This window comes from Xiphophorus couchianus, chromosome 23 (assembly GCF_001444195.1).
Source record: "Xiphophorus couchianus chromosome 23, X_couchianus-1.0, whole genome shotgun sequence".
NCBI lineage: Eukaryota > Metazoa > Chordata > Actinopteri > Cyprinodontiformes > Poeciliidae > Xiphophorus > Xiphophorus couchianus.
Genome location: NC_040250.1, coordinates 15,868,798 through 15,884,620, shown reverse-complemented (window position 1 = coordinate 15,884,620; position 15,823 = coordinate 15,868,798). Strand labels below are relative to the sequence as shown.

General features: G+C 36.5%; 1 protein-coding gene across 1 annotated transcript in view; it reads right to left on the bottom strand.

The window, feature by feature from the left end:
- Positions 1-15,823, bottom strand: part of trpc7b (transient receptor potential cation channel, subfamily C, member 7b) — a 59,670-nt gene that overhangs the window by 27,305 nt on the left and 16,542 nt on the right. The window contains exons 4-7 of the mRNA XM_028008026.1: positions 12,357-12,521; positions 5,777-5,993; positions 4,254-4,487; positions 1,763-2,027 (exon numbers count right to left, since the gene is read on the bottom strand). Of these exons, the coding sequence (XP_027863827.1) occupies positions 1,763-2,027; positions 4,254-4,487; positions 5,777-5,993; positions 12,357-12,521 (881 nt within the window). The remainder of the gene's footprint in view (positions 1-1,762; positions 2,028-4,253; positions 4,488-5,776; positions 5,994-12,356; positions 12,522-15,823) is intronic.

Below are 15,823 nucleotides of genomic sequence, written 5' to 3'. Positions count from 1 at the left end.
TTATGTCCAACTGAACTTGTGTTTTTGTTGTTAACCAGTTGTTAAACTAATTTGAGGTTACTCATTTTGAACAATAAACCTACTGTTAGTGTACATTTAGGTGCTAATTCAATCTATTGAAGGAATGCAACAAATTTTTCAATCTCAATTCTTTCAATATTATACAATGTACTATTTTTTATTATTAATGAGTTTTTTTATATAATGGTTAATACTTTTAGAAGTATCCGGAGTGAATATAGCATCACAAAAAGATTATGATAGAAAATATTTCAATTTTTTCCTTATACAGTTTAAAGTTCTGCAGCTGTGATAAGATAAATGTTTATTTTAATGCTTTAGGCACATTTTCATTAGAAGTGCTAAAAAATTTGTCTGGGTGAGTCTCTTCTTCCTTGGAGAAAATAAAGTACGATATGTAGCAGGGAAAAATATAAAGGGTATTTCCTGTCAAATATGAGTGATAATAATCAGTAACATTATGTTAGCAGCCAAACACTGATATCTTAAAACAAATATCCGACATTGTTGATGTCGGATATTTGGGAAACACGAAAAACTATGCAGAGGCAGAATAACTGATGTTATAGGAGATGTTGGAACAGCTAATTTTTGTAAAAGTAAACATTTTTTGCAGAACATCTTTTCTATCAGAAAACTCTCTCCCCCAAAAATGTTGCCTCTGTAGATGATGTCTGAAAAATGCAAACATAAATGGCTTTATGCATTGCTGCCTTTAAAGAGTAAACACTTTAACAGTTTGAAATGGCAGACAATAATCATAGGAGGAACAGACACTTAAGCAGATTAAAGCTCTTAAGGTTCAGTATGCGTGTGGCTGAAAGCTTCTATGCAATTTAAAATTCTCAAATAAACAACCTGCCTCACTTCAACTTTCCCACAAATTGTTTAAAACACATCATAGACCTGCTGGAAGAAAGTGACATTGTGCAGAACGTGAGATATGATTGCAGTAATCAATACGGTTCAAAGATGCCAAACCAAATACCAAATACATTGATGATGGAAGACCAAGGTGTTTAAACCAAAACACACCTCAAACAGCTCTGTTTCATACCTTCACATGTTCAAATATAGGCTGATATAAAGTGATATTAACCTTTTTAAGTTTCTAGTTCACTTGGAAATTTCTTATGTCTTTGAATTTTTTTATTCTGATTTATTTCACAGAGGTCAATTTCAATCAGCCATTTTTGTTTTTCACTTTAAGATAAAGCAAAACCTTGAAGACCAGAAAGTATTGACTAAATGGCAATTATATTTGGTGCAGCTAAAGCAGTGACACAAAGCCAAGATCCAAGCTGCCTGTAGACATATCATTAGATCGATTATTGCATAACTTTAGGTCTTATATAATGCAACCAAGTAGTCTGGTTTTAATGCATAGAGATTAAAAACTGACGTTTCCTCTACAAGAGCCCCATGACTTTAATATTTCAGTTTATTTTGTACCTTGTGCAGCAATAACACAGATTGAGCACAAATTGAATACTTCTGGGACACAACGATGTCAAAAAGTATTTACAAAATTACAAATCTTTCTTGGTTGGACATTCTCTGATCATCAGTGACAGGAAGTCACAATTTAAAAATGCAATGAACTGACATGTTTAAGTGTGAAAAACTCTAAAGAAAACCAGAAGAGGTCTGTAAGGGGCAATACTTTTTCAAAGTATAGTAACAATAAAGACAATTAAACCTCAAACATGTCAAACTAGTCTTACTGCCAGACTTAACTCACGTGGTGAAAGCTGGATTGTATTTGGCCCCAAGGTAGTATGAGTAGAGGTTGAACATCCCAATCATGAAGGCCACAAACACCATGATGAAGATGACCATGAACTTGAAGATGTCTTTGACTGTCCGTCCCAAAGAGATCTGCAGCGGGCCGAAGCTCTCGTTGGCTGGCAAGATGTAAGCGATGCGTGAGAAGCTCAGCACCACGGCAATGGCGTACAAACCCTCTGAGATGATCTGAGGGTCAGAGGGGCGCCACTTGATCCTGGCTGAAGAAGAAAGGCAGAAATGTATTTGTGTAACAAACTTTAAGGATTGTAAACTGACCTTTAGTATCTTTAGATATTTCTTCAAGAATAAAACCTTCTTGTTGTCTTCTAAATTGATGTTTTTGAGTAGTTTTCTATTGCTTTGTGAACTTTCTATTCTTACTTTTGCTCCTTCTTCTTGACTATATTCAGTAGTGCACTTAGAAATTAGGAAGGTAGAAAAGTTAATAATAGAGGAAGAACTGTCAGGGATAAAAAGAAAACTATGACACATAAATAAAATTAAAATGTAATGTCAAGATATGATACTGAACTAGTTTTCAACTCAGACTAACTAAAGCTTTCATACATATATAAGGGCAGGCACACAAAATAGATCAAATCAAAAACAGCAAACAATATATTAACAAAATTATTTATATAAAAAATGTTATATAAAATTATTTTAGCGTTAGAAATTACTACAAAAAGCAAAAAAAAAAGTTAATTATAATCACTTCAAAAGATCACAAAACATACATGTTTCTTAAAAACACAATGAAAAGCTAAATTGATAAAGGGTTAAAACTGAATCAAACATGCTGTACATTGTACCATTGTCCTCATGTTGATTGCTTTTACAAATGTTTCTGATTGCAGAGCAGACAAATATTCAGTAAAAGGGTGTGAATGAAAATGAATGCTTGGAAACGTTGCAAACAAAGGGAGAGGGGGAAAAGGAATTGATTAAACAGAAATGTAAAAGTAAATCTTTTAAATTGGATAGAAGGAGAGCAGCAAGACGGAAGGCAATGAAGATAAGCTGACAGTCAAAGGGAAGTGTGTTGAATAGAAATGTTAACCTTCAACTTAAAAATGCTGAATATAATAAATCTATAGTTTTGTTGTGTCTGTTAGTATCTATTTAGAACAATCGCCTCCATCTGCTGAGTCGTTTGTCGTGACAAAGTCCGGCCAGCAGGGGGAAGCACTAGTGAAGTTTCTTTTCATGTGCAGATAAGCACATTACCTGCAGCCTGCAGTCCTTTTGCTACATAAATATGTTAGGGACCATAAATGAATGAATTACTTGGTAAATGTTCACACAGATTTGCTTGTTGTAAATTTAAATAACACTAAATATCATACTTTCTAATCATTGTTCACATTATAGAATAATATACAGCTTTGAATGCGATCACTTTGTTGAGAGAATCACAAGCAGGCCACAGGTGGCACGTCATGCACTGCATATCAATTAATAAGCAACATCCATATCATTTTGCTTTGCAGAAGTGTGATTATAAAGCTCTTCTAATACACATCCAGCAGAATCTCAAAAGTAGATTGTAACTCGTCACTCTGTTAATTTCAACCATCATTTGGATCTGCGTATGACCACAATGCAAAAATCAAACGTGGTCAATTATGTGCCAAATTTTTAAACAAAAATAAATGTACTCAGGTGTACTCATTTTGCTGCTGTTGCTCCACTCTGCCTATTTACAGTGATCAACCAGAAGTCCTGGTCTGTGCTTAAAGCCTGGTGGAGAGAAAGGAAAATCTGAGTCACCGTATCATCTCCAACATTGTAAGGCAAAGTGATTACCTCTAGGGCCAATTCAGGGGTGAAGCAACTTCAATGCTTAGTTCCTTTGTAGTATATATTAAGAATGGCAAGGCATAATGAAGATGCAGCAATATCATTTAGAACAGGCAGTGCACGAGAGGCTATAAACTGAATTGACCCTATCTTTAAAATGCCTCATGTTCATTCAATCAATGCTATGACAAAATCTCTATGATAAAATAATTTCCTGTAACTGTAGCAACATTTGCATTGCCTTTCACTGTGAAAGGAGTTTATTTACTTTGCTAGATGCTCTTTTACTGCAGAAAGCTGTCTATAAGCAATCCGAGCCATAGATATGCATGGCAATACCAGGTGCAAATGTTTCAGGTCAAAAGCGGAGATATTTCTACATTTGTGACATTTACATATCTGACTTGAAGCTTCTTATTAGCAATGCATGCATCAGAGTAAATAACCAACCCAGAAAAGATTTTCGATTTTAAAACAATGTCAAATAATCCATTTATATGAAAATAATTGCTAAACATCATAATAGAAGAGTTTCCACACACGGGGAACTTAGCTTTTGTCAAAGCAAAGTTTAGCAAATGGTTGAAACAAACATTGTTTTATACTATTGCCATTTTTTCCCCCAAAGTGTATCAACTGTTTACCGTAGGTGAAGTAAGCCACTTCGTCAGGCAGTGAGGCATTGCTGAGGTCTTCATCTGGCACATGCATGTCTACATACTGCTGGGCTTTTGATGCCTTCAGGAATGCCATGAGACGTGCAGTGAAGGACGCCACAAAGATGGACAACATGCCAAAGTCCAGAACATTCCAAAGGTGCATGATGTACTCCCTGGGCCCATCGCTCCAAATCTCCTTACATTCTGACCAAATCATACCTAAAGGAGAAGAAACGTGTTATAACCAACATCAGTATCTCATTAAAGGGTGATAAGGCTTTTGATGGTAGCTGTATGAAAATCTATTAATTTAGGGATGAACATGTATGAAAAAGCACAAAAATAGAAATAAACTGAGTCAGAAATCTAAATAAACTGCTAACAAAGGTTTTCCATTCAAACAAAACCACTTAAGAGATGCTATTTGATGCTCAGGTGTATACAAACAGACATACAAGTCTGAAAGCCAAATTCTTTGCTGTGAACCCATTATATTTCTCTCCAGACGGAGCCAAACAAGGGGAAAATTGCCTAGTGAAAAGGAAACCCTGATCGGCACCATCTCTTTTACAATTACTGGATGACAAAAGCATGGCTGCGAATGAAATTATGCAGCAACTAAGCCACGAGCCTCTGTGCAAACGCACATATGCATACACATTTGGGGTAACACACAATTGTACAAACAGCTGCTGCCAAAGATGAGCATGTAAGAGGGACGAATGATGCTATTACACATAAGCAAATAAAAGCAGGACCATATGAGAACCAACATGGACAAACCACACTTATAATGTTGTTATGTGTGAATGAATGGGAGGAAGAATATCAGCAGATGGGAAGCAGCTGAGGTCTGACAGATATCGCCATAGGCTATTTATCCTTTGAGTTTATCTTTGTCATTCGCCTCTATTTTCTTGTTTCCTCATGCCTGTCTTTTGGTGAGCCACAGGCTTCATTCTTGTGCACTCTTTTTTTTTAATCTTTCTCTTTTAGCCACTTCAAACTTTTCCCTCATTTCTGCTTCTCTCCAGCTCTCTGTATATTTCCTCAGCACAACATCTCGGGTGAACCTGAAACTTTCCCTGCAGGCTCATCATTAAGACTCAGGATGAATACTGCTTCAGCAAGTCAGAATGGGACTGAATCCATGCTGGCAGTAACCTCTGTTTGATCTTTGGAAGATGAAAGAGTATAATTGGTTATACAACTATAACCTTGTCTTTTATCCACTTGGTTACTGTGTTGCTGTAAGAAATTTTAATTATGCAATATCTGAAAGTCGGGCAAAACGTTTCTGACCCTGAAGAGAACCTGTACTAATTTACAAAGGATATGTTTTAAACAAACCTTTGTTTGGTATCTACACTCTCTTACTTTGCATACACCTACTGTATACATGCAGTGCTCCATAAATGTATTTAAAAAAAAAAACAGAAATATTCTAGCATTATTGTTTTTTACTTAAATGTCAAATTATCAGTATATTTGTGCATTATTCGACTCACCCAACACCCACTTCATGATCAACATTTCTGTCCACGAGAACTGTGTGGTTTTGACCCTGAAAACCTGTCGGGGATGGTCTGTGATGGTCTCGTTGGGCAGGTTCTTCACACCCTCAAAACGGTCTGAAGCATTGACGACCAGCAGGCCGAGGAAGAGGGTGAAGGAGACGGCATGAGCCACGAACTTCATGAAGGGACTGCGAAGAATCTGACCAAGCTGGAGGCAAAAATAACAGGATTTAGTTTGTTCAGTTGTGTTTAGATCTGTGGTTTGTTGATATTGTTGAATAAACTATCTTAAATACACAATAGGAATGTTTTAAAATTGTTGAGTTACCTAGGAGTCAACCTTTCAAACATTTTTTTCAACTATTAAAATTGAAGCCAAACACAACATCTGTTTCTTTCCTCAGGTAACTTAGCCTTTTCTGAGGAGTTATACATATTCTGGTCCTCAGAGATGAAAAGATGGAAAGCATCACTACAAACCCATCTTAGCAGGAAAACAGCAGCTGTTCTGATTCAATGATCCATTTTCCAAGCAACAATGCCAGAGTAACTCACTGCCAAACAATCAACAGTTAACAGAAAAGCACCATATGGACAGGAGGAAAGGATGGAAGGTACTGAGCAAAAACTGTTAAAAAATACCACAAGGGTTGCAGTATGTCAGTGATTATAAATACACACATGCTCTCACTCGCAGCCACATATAGACCTCTGGGATCTCAACATTTGCCAGTCTCATAACCTGCTGTGTTCAATATTAACTACCTACGGGACACCTCTACCTGCTCTATGCAGAGTAACACATGAAGGTGAATGGATGCAACACACACTGCTACATCAAGCAGGTAAAGGTTGCCTGATAATTTTTAACCTTGTAAAACTTTATCTAAAGATCTGGCCTCCTTCATTTCACTTTGCTGATGCATTAAAGAGACTGGTCCAACTTCACCATCAGCCTCATAAGACGGCCAACTCTGACCAGGCTTTTGTTCTTTTGATGCATGAGAACCACAAAGTACTGTATGTGGTTTTATGAATCAAGAAATCATAGACCCATAATGAAGCTTTAGTGCTCTCTGACTTATCAAGTGGCATTAACTGTACCAGAAATACATTTTGGTATATGTACATGTGTGAGCACTGTGTGTAAATCAAATTTACTCTTAGGGACATAAAGGTTTTAACCTTTAAGTTGTTTATGCACACTACACAGAGCTCAGCACTTTATAACTTCCCGAATTTGTCAAATCAACAGATATAAACCTTTATGTTTAGGTTTTAAACATAAAGGCTAAAACCTTTATGTTTTAATCGTAATGTTAAAACATAAAGGTCTTAACCTTTAAGTTGTTTATGCACACTGCACAGAGCTCAGCACTTTATAACTCTAAGAATTTGTAAAATCAACATATATAAAGTATTTTCTAATTTTGATGTGCATTGAGGAGTCATAAACGTATGTTAGCAAAATGTGTGCTGCTGTTGCATCATTTTAAGATATGCTGTATATGTACATATGTTTCTTTTATATGGTGGAAAATGGTGGAAAAAAATGGGGGAAAAATTATCTTTTGCTGCAATAATTAAAAAAAACATTTGCAATGTATTTAAAGTCAAATGCACCTGACTAAAACTGCACTATAAGAAAATGATTTTTTTATAACAATGTCAATAAAAAAATTAAGCTAGCAATCTTGTATGTTCCAGCTAGTAAAATGAATATAAAACATGAGATAGAAAATACAATGAAATGGGGTAATTACCTTTGTTTTCATTTCAGCTCCTTCCTTCTGTTCAGTAATTTTCAACAACGAGACTTCATAATGTATTTTACCTTTTCTGTCTGAAAATAATCAAGTTACCTAGGAGCACAGATCTGGAGTTAACACATGCTGTTGGAAATTTGATTTAGTTTTGATCCCAGAACATGGCGCCATCAGCTACCACCTACATTGTGCTTTGGAAGGTCCTGCTTTTGTCCCTGCACCTGCACCAAATAAGAGGTGTACTTTTATAGAAAACTGTATGTGATTTAAATTCTCCAGACAAAATTGAAAGGGTAAGAACATTCACTTTGGAAAATTAAACTTATTTGTGTTTTAAATCAATTGGATGAATGTTCACAAATGTTGATCTGTTTGTAAATGTTAGCATATCATTGATTTGGTTTGCTTTCATAATCACCATCAACAGAGCCGTTCTGTAATTACTGTGTTGCAATTATGTTCCAAAATAAGGACAGCAAATCTACCATAATTCCAGTAGAACCTATTTTTATTTAGTCCATGTTCCTCACACACACCCAGCCTGTCTTAATTAGCCAAACAGAGACTGAGTTAATCCTTGACAAAACACCTAAGACTCATCTCTGGAGGCTTCAACCAGTTCACATAAGAGTCACTCTTTTTCTCTTTACTTGGCTGCTCTCAATGTGGAATTTCCTACTTCATTCAATAGAAATGTAAATAAAAGGAAAATTATATCTTAGATGTTAAATAATATTTGTGCTGAATTTCCATAAAATCACTATTGATAGCTGTATTTGATAAGGCATTACAAAAATGTAATATAAAAACATCAAAGCTTCTCTGCAGCAGATTGAAGCAGGCTTCAAACTGCTTCAAGTTGCTTTAAAATGAGCTATCTTATTTTAAAATTCAACTAACATACAGAAAAAAATACAGTGCAAATCAGCTTTCCTGTACAAAAACAGTATTCTGTGTTAATAATAACTCCAGTAATCCACACATAGGAGAAAATACAATGTTATTGTTATCACAAAAATCATTATTTATAGGGTAAGATCTATAAAAGTGGATTCAAAAGAATAATCAACAGAATTGTCCATGAACAAAAGACTTCTAAGCAGATCTCTGTCAAGACTTGGAATTAGCAGGTACAATTTTCAATAACAAGTAACTTACAGCACAAGACTCCACTGCTGAAAGGAAAACAAGTTAAAACTTGTTTAAAGTTCGCTTTACAGCTTTTGAACAAGTTGAAATAATTGAACAACATGGTCTTGTCAGAAGGGACCAAAATTGAACTTTGGATGTCACTGCAAACCCAATAAATAGAGGACAAAAGGCACTAAACATCATCCTAAAAATAAAAGATCAGCAGTGAATTTGATAGTGAGAACATGATGGTAGTAGATGAATGGAGAAATGTACTGAAATATACAATAGGAATCTGAGAATGAACAAAGGTACATTTTTCAGCAAGACAACAATCCTGAAGTCAGCCAAGAAAATGATTTCAAAGAAAGAAAATAAAACTGAGGGAATGGCCAACTCAAACAACTCAAATTAAAAAATCTATGTAAAAACCTGAGGATCAAAGTGCATACAAGAAGCCATCTAGATTTTCCAGATTGCTGTTTTGCAGTAGTTGTCCTTCTGGCCTTAAGGTAGTTTTGTCTTTATAACCTGATAAATCTAGCTACCAGAATGATATAATTAATACTAATAAACAGCAGCCTCTACATCCCTAAATCAACACTTCATTTTAGTGCAGTGCTTCTTGTGCACTTTCCAGTGTCACAAATTACAGACTGTCAGATCCAGCCTCATCGGTTGGCTGATTCATAATTAAAAGTAATCATACCCACATGCACACGCACGCACGTACGTACACAAATGTTTTTGTGACACAGTGAGATCAAATGCAGACAGTCCGTCATGATTGAATCCCTGTCTCAGTGGTGAGGAATCTCTCAGCTGTATAGCACTCGCCATCCTCTCACTCAAACACTCGACATCAACTGCTCTCACTCCCTACAAAATGACACACTCATCAGTAAAAGACCAGGCAGGAACCAGTGGTCCACAACACTGTCTGTGAATCTTACACACACGCACACACGCATGCATGCATTCCCCACTTGATGATGAGGTGGTAGAGGATTATCCAGCATGATGAGCAGATTTGCATAACTGCTTGCAGAGTTCCTGCATGGCCTTTGCAATATTGTCACTCCACAAATTATAATTTCCTTGATGGAAAATTAAGAACGTGTGATAAAATGCTTTTGGCACTGTAATGAAAGTGAGAAGTCAGTCATTTTTAAACCTCAAGGCAAACATCTTAATCTGTTAAAAGCTGGTTCAGACTTTGTAAGGAAACTCATGTTCTCACCTCAGTTGCTCCACTCCAACAAACACATCCACAAGTTTCAATAATTAGTGTGCTGATCAGAGAACAACACTGTGTGCAGTCTCTGCCAGGGCTGCCCTTTGTCACCGATTCTGTTCATTACTGTCATGGACAGAATTTCTAGGCGCAGCCAAGGTGTTGAGGGGATCCATTTTTCTGGCCTTAGGATCGCATCTCTTCTTTTTGCGGATGATGTGGTCCTATTGGCTTCATCCAGCTTTCACTGGAGCAGTTTGCAGCCGAGTTTGAAATGGCCGGGATGAGGATCAGTGCCTCCAAATCCGAGACCACGGTCTTGAGCCGGAATAGGGTAGAGTGCCTTTTCCCGGTCGGGGGGGATGTCCTGCCCCAAGTGGAGGAGTTTAAGTATCTGGGGATCTTGTTCACGAATGAGGGAAAAATGGAGCGGATTGGCGCAGCATCTGCAGTGAAGCGGGGGCTCTACCGGTCTGTCGTGGTGAAGAGAGAGCCGAGTCAAATATCAAAACTCTCAGTTTGCCGGTTGATCTACGTTCCATCTATGGTCAGGAGCTTTGGGTCAAGACCGAAAGAATGAGGTCATGGATATAAGCAGCCGAAATGAATTTTCTCCGTAGGGTTTCTGGGTTCTCCCTTAGAGAACTAGGTGAGAAGCTTGGTCATCTGGGAGGGACTCAGAGTAGAGGTGCTGCTCCTTCTTGTCGAGAGTAGGCAGTTGAGGTGGCTCGGACATCTGGTCAGGATCCCTCCTGGATGCCTCTCAGGTGAGGTGTTCCGAGCACCTCCCACCGGTAGGAGGACCTGGGGAAGACTAGTCTCTCCAGGACACGCTGGAGAGACTATGTTTCTCAGCTGCACTGGGAGCGCCTTAGGATTCCCCCAGAGGAGCTGGAACAAGTGGCTGGGCAGAGGAAAGTCTGGGCCTCCCTACTTAGGCTGCTGCTTCCATGACCTGACCCCGGATAAGTGGAAGAAGAAGATGGATGGATGGATAAATATCAGTTTTCAAATTATGTTTTTGTTTAGAATGAGAAAAATGCTATCCAAACCACCCGGGTCCTATATGAAAAAGTGAGTACCATCATGTCTTCTTCACAGCACTGTACATCTTGGATGAAGTTTTGCTCTAGTATATAAACTGTGAATCCATGAACCATATCAAAAGTTAAATGTGTAAAAGCGAAAAATCTTCTCAAAAAATAAGATGATTGAATGAACCATTAGTCCATCACTATCTTTGAGCTTAGCTTCAACCAACCAGACCAGTAGAAGTGTGCCAGCTGTTAAATTACTTTAAAAACACACAAACACAAACGCACACACACATTTATTTTGCTCTTTGTAGAACAACAAAATAAAAACAACTCTACCACCAAGACAGCACTCACTAATTCCCATTTCTATGTATATTGCTTTTCTTCTTCTGTCATTGGTTGCTGGTGACATCCAATACCTACAATTAAAGGTAAAAGTAAGAATGTCCCATGATGATATACCATGTAGTAACATCTATAGTAGCAACAACTTGCAGTAGTAATGTTTGACTTTCTCCGTCTCTCACTCTGTTCACAATAAAGGTGTTTGTTTTCTTTATAACAAAGCTCCAGCTAATTAAGGTTTTCACAAATTGTATTAGTTTCTGCAGAGCTTTTCTGTTAAAATCCCAGCAAAGCATTTCAATTAATTTGAGATATGAGCTTTGAATGAGCCACTGCAACACCTTGGGTCTCAGCACTTTCACCTATTCTGTTTCAATTTGCTGTGTTTGAATCCACAGTCCGGTTGCATGATCCGGTTTCATATAAACTCCACCTGTCAAACACACTCACATTTGACTCTGAAATGCTTTGGTATACAAAGGAGTTCATGGTTGAATCAGTGACTGCAAGGTGCACAGATTCTAAGTATGTTGATTTCTTAAATATAATACAGTGTATTACAGCTGTGACTCTTTATTTCAGACTCATATATCTAACAGACATTGCTCCAAAAGTCTTTGAATTAAGAATAGACTTTCTCATTGCAATCCTTTCAAAAAGCTACACTTGCTTGAACTTTTTTTCCAACCTCTCCTGTCAAAAGTTTCGACAGTTAACATACTAACTACAGTTTCCAAAAGCAGCAGATTATACAAGCAGAACAAGAATGCTAGATCTTTAAAATATCATAATGCAAAATTGTTGGTACTGATGCATGCAATCTATTTCTGTTTTTGTCAGAACTAGACAAAAACAGTACCACTGCCAAATGAAAGACAGCTGTGATAACCTTAATGTTAACCTTTAGTCCACAATCACATATTTCCTTACTACAGGTGCACCAACATGATAAAACACCAAGATAAATGTTTCTATTACTTTGCATATAGAAACAACAATAATTCCAAAAGTGCTCCACACTGTTTTACATTGATGTTGCTGTTGCTGTCAGGTCCTACCTTGCTACATGGCATTATCCAGTAGGCAATAGCCAGGAAGGGGAGACCTACGGTTACCCCCAGGACTGTCCAGCACTTCACGCCGATGGACTGCTGCCTCAGGCCTGGCAGGTTCTCATACCAAATAGTCAGCAGCTGCTGCTGGCAGTTGGGATGTGCAACAAACTGAAGACAAAAAACAAAAAGAAAATTTAAAAAATGTGGAAATAATAGACAAAGGGATGTGGAAAAGCAAGATGAAAGGCAATTAAAGTAGAAACCAATATGCCTTTGGTAATATGTTCCTGGAAATAACACTTTTTCAATATGATGAAAGGCTGTAATTAAGGTAGAATGATACAAAAATTTCACACTTGATACTGATACCAAGAAAAATACAGAATACTATTTCAATTATATTAATGTACTATATTTGTTTAATTGTGCCACTGTGTGTTTCCATTTGTCAATTTTATGTTGATACTAATACATTTTGCTACAAAGGACAATAAAGGATCACGCTATACTAAAATAAATTGTATTTAAAAAAATAATGAAAACAAGTATCTATTTCATGCAAATGTCTTCAGCAACAGGCCTGTCCAATTTATGTTTTTCTGGTAATTTTACATACTGTTTTCTTTACTACAACAGAAGAAAAGTTTACAATGGTTTGTGTCATAGTTTGACACAAACCATTGTAGCTGATTTAATCGTCAGCTGATTAACAATTTCCTGTGTTAATTCGTACAGCTGTAAAACAGGGGGATTGCAATGAGGAGTTGAGCTGCATCATTTTTTTATTCAAAAACTCTATCAGTACCAAGAAACTACAATTTAAAGTTTTAAAGTTAAATTGTTTAGCCTTGGGAAGGTTAGTTATATTTCAATATGCCTAAACTGCAGAGTGGGTGACTGGTCTGGAAAGTTGATTTCTGGTCTTTGCTCTTATGCTGCCGTTCAGTGTGTGCAACATTTGGAGTAATGTTGGCTTCTTTGACATCAGTCAAAAGAAAGCACTGAACAAAAAGCAGCAAAAAGTAAATTTCAAACTGTGTCTACATGTACTTTGACCTTAAACAAAAAATGCAAGATAACCAAAATGATAGATGTAAAGAATGAACATGTTTCCTCTATTCATTGAGTAAATTAAGTAGAAAATCTGTTCTATTTGAATAAATATTTAACCATAAAGATCTAGATCTATAACTCAGTTATTTGTGCTGTAAATATTGCATAAATGACTTTGAATTGCATTAATTTTGAAAATATGTCTATGAGCAGGTTTTGAAATCACTTTAATGAAGGATTTGCAAAGGAAAGAATGAAAGCAGGCAGCAAGTAGAAATGACTGAGTGCACACATTAATTAATGACATTACTCAGGGAGATAAATGAAAGGTAGCAAAGGTATTATGGGGACAAATGGAGTACATGCTTCTCTTTTAGCTGGAGGAAGGATGTGGGATGGAAAGGAATCAATGCTCAGTCAATGGCTAAATCTAGCAATCAAATTCCATGTGGAAGTGTTATTATCTTCATGTTTAACATTGCAAGGAGCTGAGTTTCTGTTGGTTCATGCATTCTTTCTCTACATCTTTGTTGTAGATGTAGAGAAAGCACCTATAACAGCTAAAAGTTTCCATCCCAGTCGTTTTCACCTCCATCCCAGTAGGGTTAAATTAATCTGATCAAATCTGACAATAGCAAGACGTATGAATAAGGTGTATTTGTGCAGCAGTTCAGTTAAAAAACAAAGATAACATTGTTTCCAGTCAGTTTCCAGCTAGTCCTTTAAGCCACTGACCCATACCCTTAATTCTGCCAGCGCCCAGAAATGTGAGCTCAACACAGTCGTGCTCCACCTTGTTCCTACGGCACTGTGTCTCATCCCTGCAACTTCAGTAATTAGCAGCTTGCTACTGGAGATGCTTTTGTTTACTGGTTAAAAACAAAAAGGGCATCAAACAGTTTTCTTGCTGCCCAACACACACACATAACAAAGACGCAGGAAAACGATTTCTAACATAAACATACACGAGGGTAGCTATGGTTCAGAAAAACATACAGCACTGTTGCCAAATGGAAGTATGTGCCAACGGGACTTTAGTGAAGTGAAATGGGGGAAAGGGATTTGATTTGACATTTTAAAGCCACCTCTGCTCAGCGCGGATTAGTTCTCCCACAGGGGCCTGTCAGTTGCTTACTTTAGATCTTCTAAAGGCACAATAACACAAAAGTTTAAAAAAAAAATTTGTACAAACACTTCATGCTTACCCACATAGTTATTAAATGACCCAGGTGCTAATGCTGAGTTCATTACTACAAATGGTTGGAAGCTTTTTAACAGATACACCAAATGAAACATGAATCTGTAACTCCGTTTACGTCATTTAGTAAGATTTTTTGCTGAAATATGTATAAAATGTATGCATTTTTAAATTTGTTCCAAAATGTAATTTGAGCCAGCTGATATTTAGTACCCCCCATAAAAAAACAATGTTACCCTTGATAAATCCTTTCTGACATTTATTCTATCATTTTAATTTAGGAATGAGGATAAACAATTGTTCTTTTCACTACACACACTCATTATATGTTTGTGTTGTGCAACTTGGAAAAAAAATCTGAATGATCTTCATGGTCTCCATCTCCAAAGACAGCTTGACATCTACTTTACAATCATGTTCATAGCTGGATATGAATTTCTACTCAGAACATTATCATTGTTCTGGGCATAATTTTTATATATCTGATACTTGTGTACAGTAATTCATTTTCATGTTACAAGCAGTTGACCACGTAAGAGGCAAATGGTTTTATAAAATTTTCCAATATTCAGAAGTAGCTATTTTAATCCTAAAACCATGACATGTATTCCATGTAGCCCTCAAACTCAAACTTTGGTTTGTTGGTTTGGCTTTTCTAGGACGAAGTGGGTTGAAGGGAATATAAGTGATTGCTCAGCCAACATGTCATAGGTAGGGGAAAAGCTTTGAACTATATATTTATTTTTTAAACAACATGCTACATTTTTTTACTTTCATTATTTGTAGAGAAACAGGATGTTACACAAAATATGGTCTGCAGAATGAGCAGAATTTTTATTTTGTTTATTTATTTTTTTACAAATAGGTTGTCTATAGGATTACAACATTTGGATGAATTATGTGTACTGTTGAAATTTATTTTTTTAAAGATTTTTTTTGTATTCTGCATAGATGTTCACTAATAAAATCTTGTTTTTGGAACAATTTTATGCTTGGTTGGCTTTTCCTTTCTGTGTAGTTTGTGATAGGCAGCAAGCTTTATTTACCCATTCATAACACATTCATTTTAAGCTCTTTATATAACACTTTGTTGAACTGTAACATGTCCTCAACAAACCCTATTATGACTGGATTATGCCAGGTGGCTTTACTAAGCTTAGAAAGTATTTTTTATATTGGATTTCTTCCTGTAGCTTTTAAAGACCCATTACAATCTAAA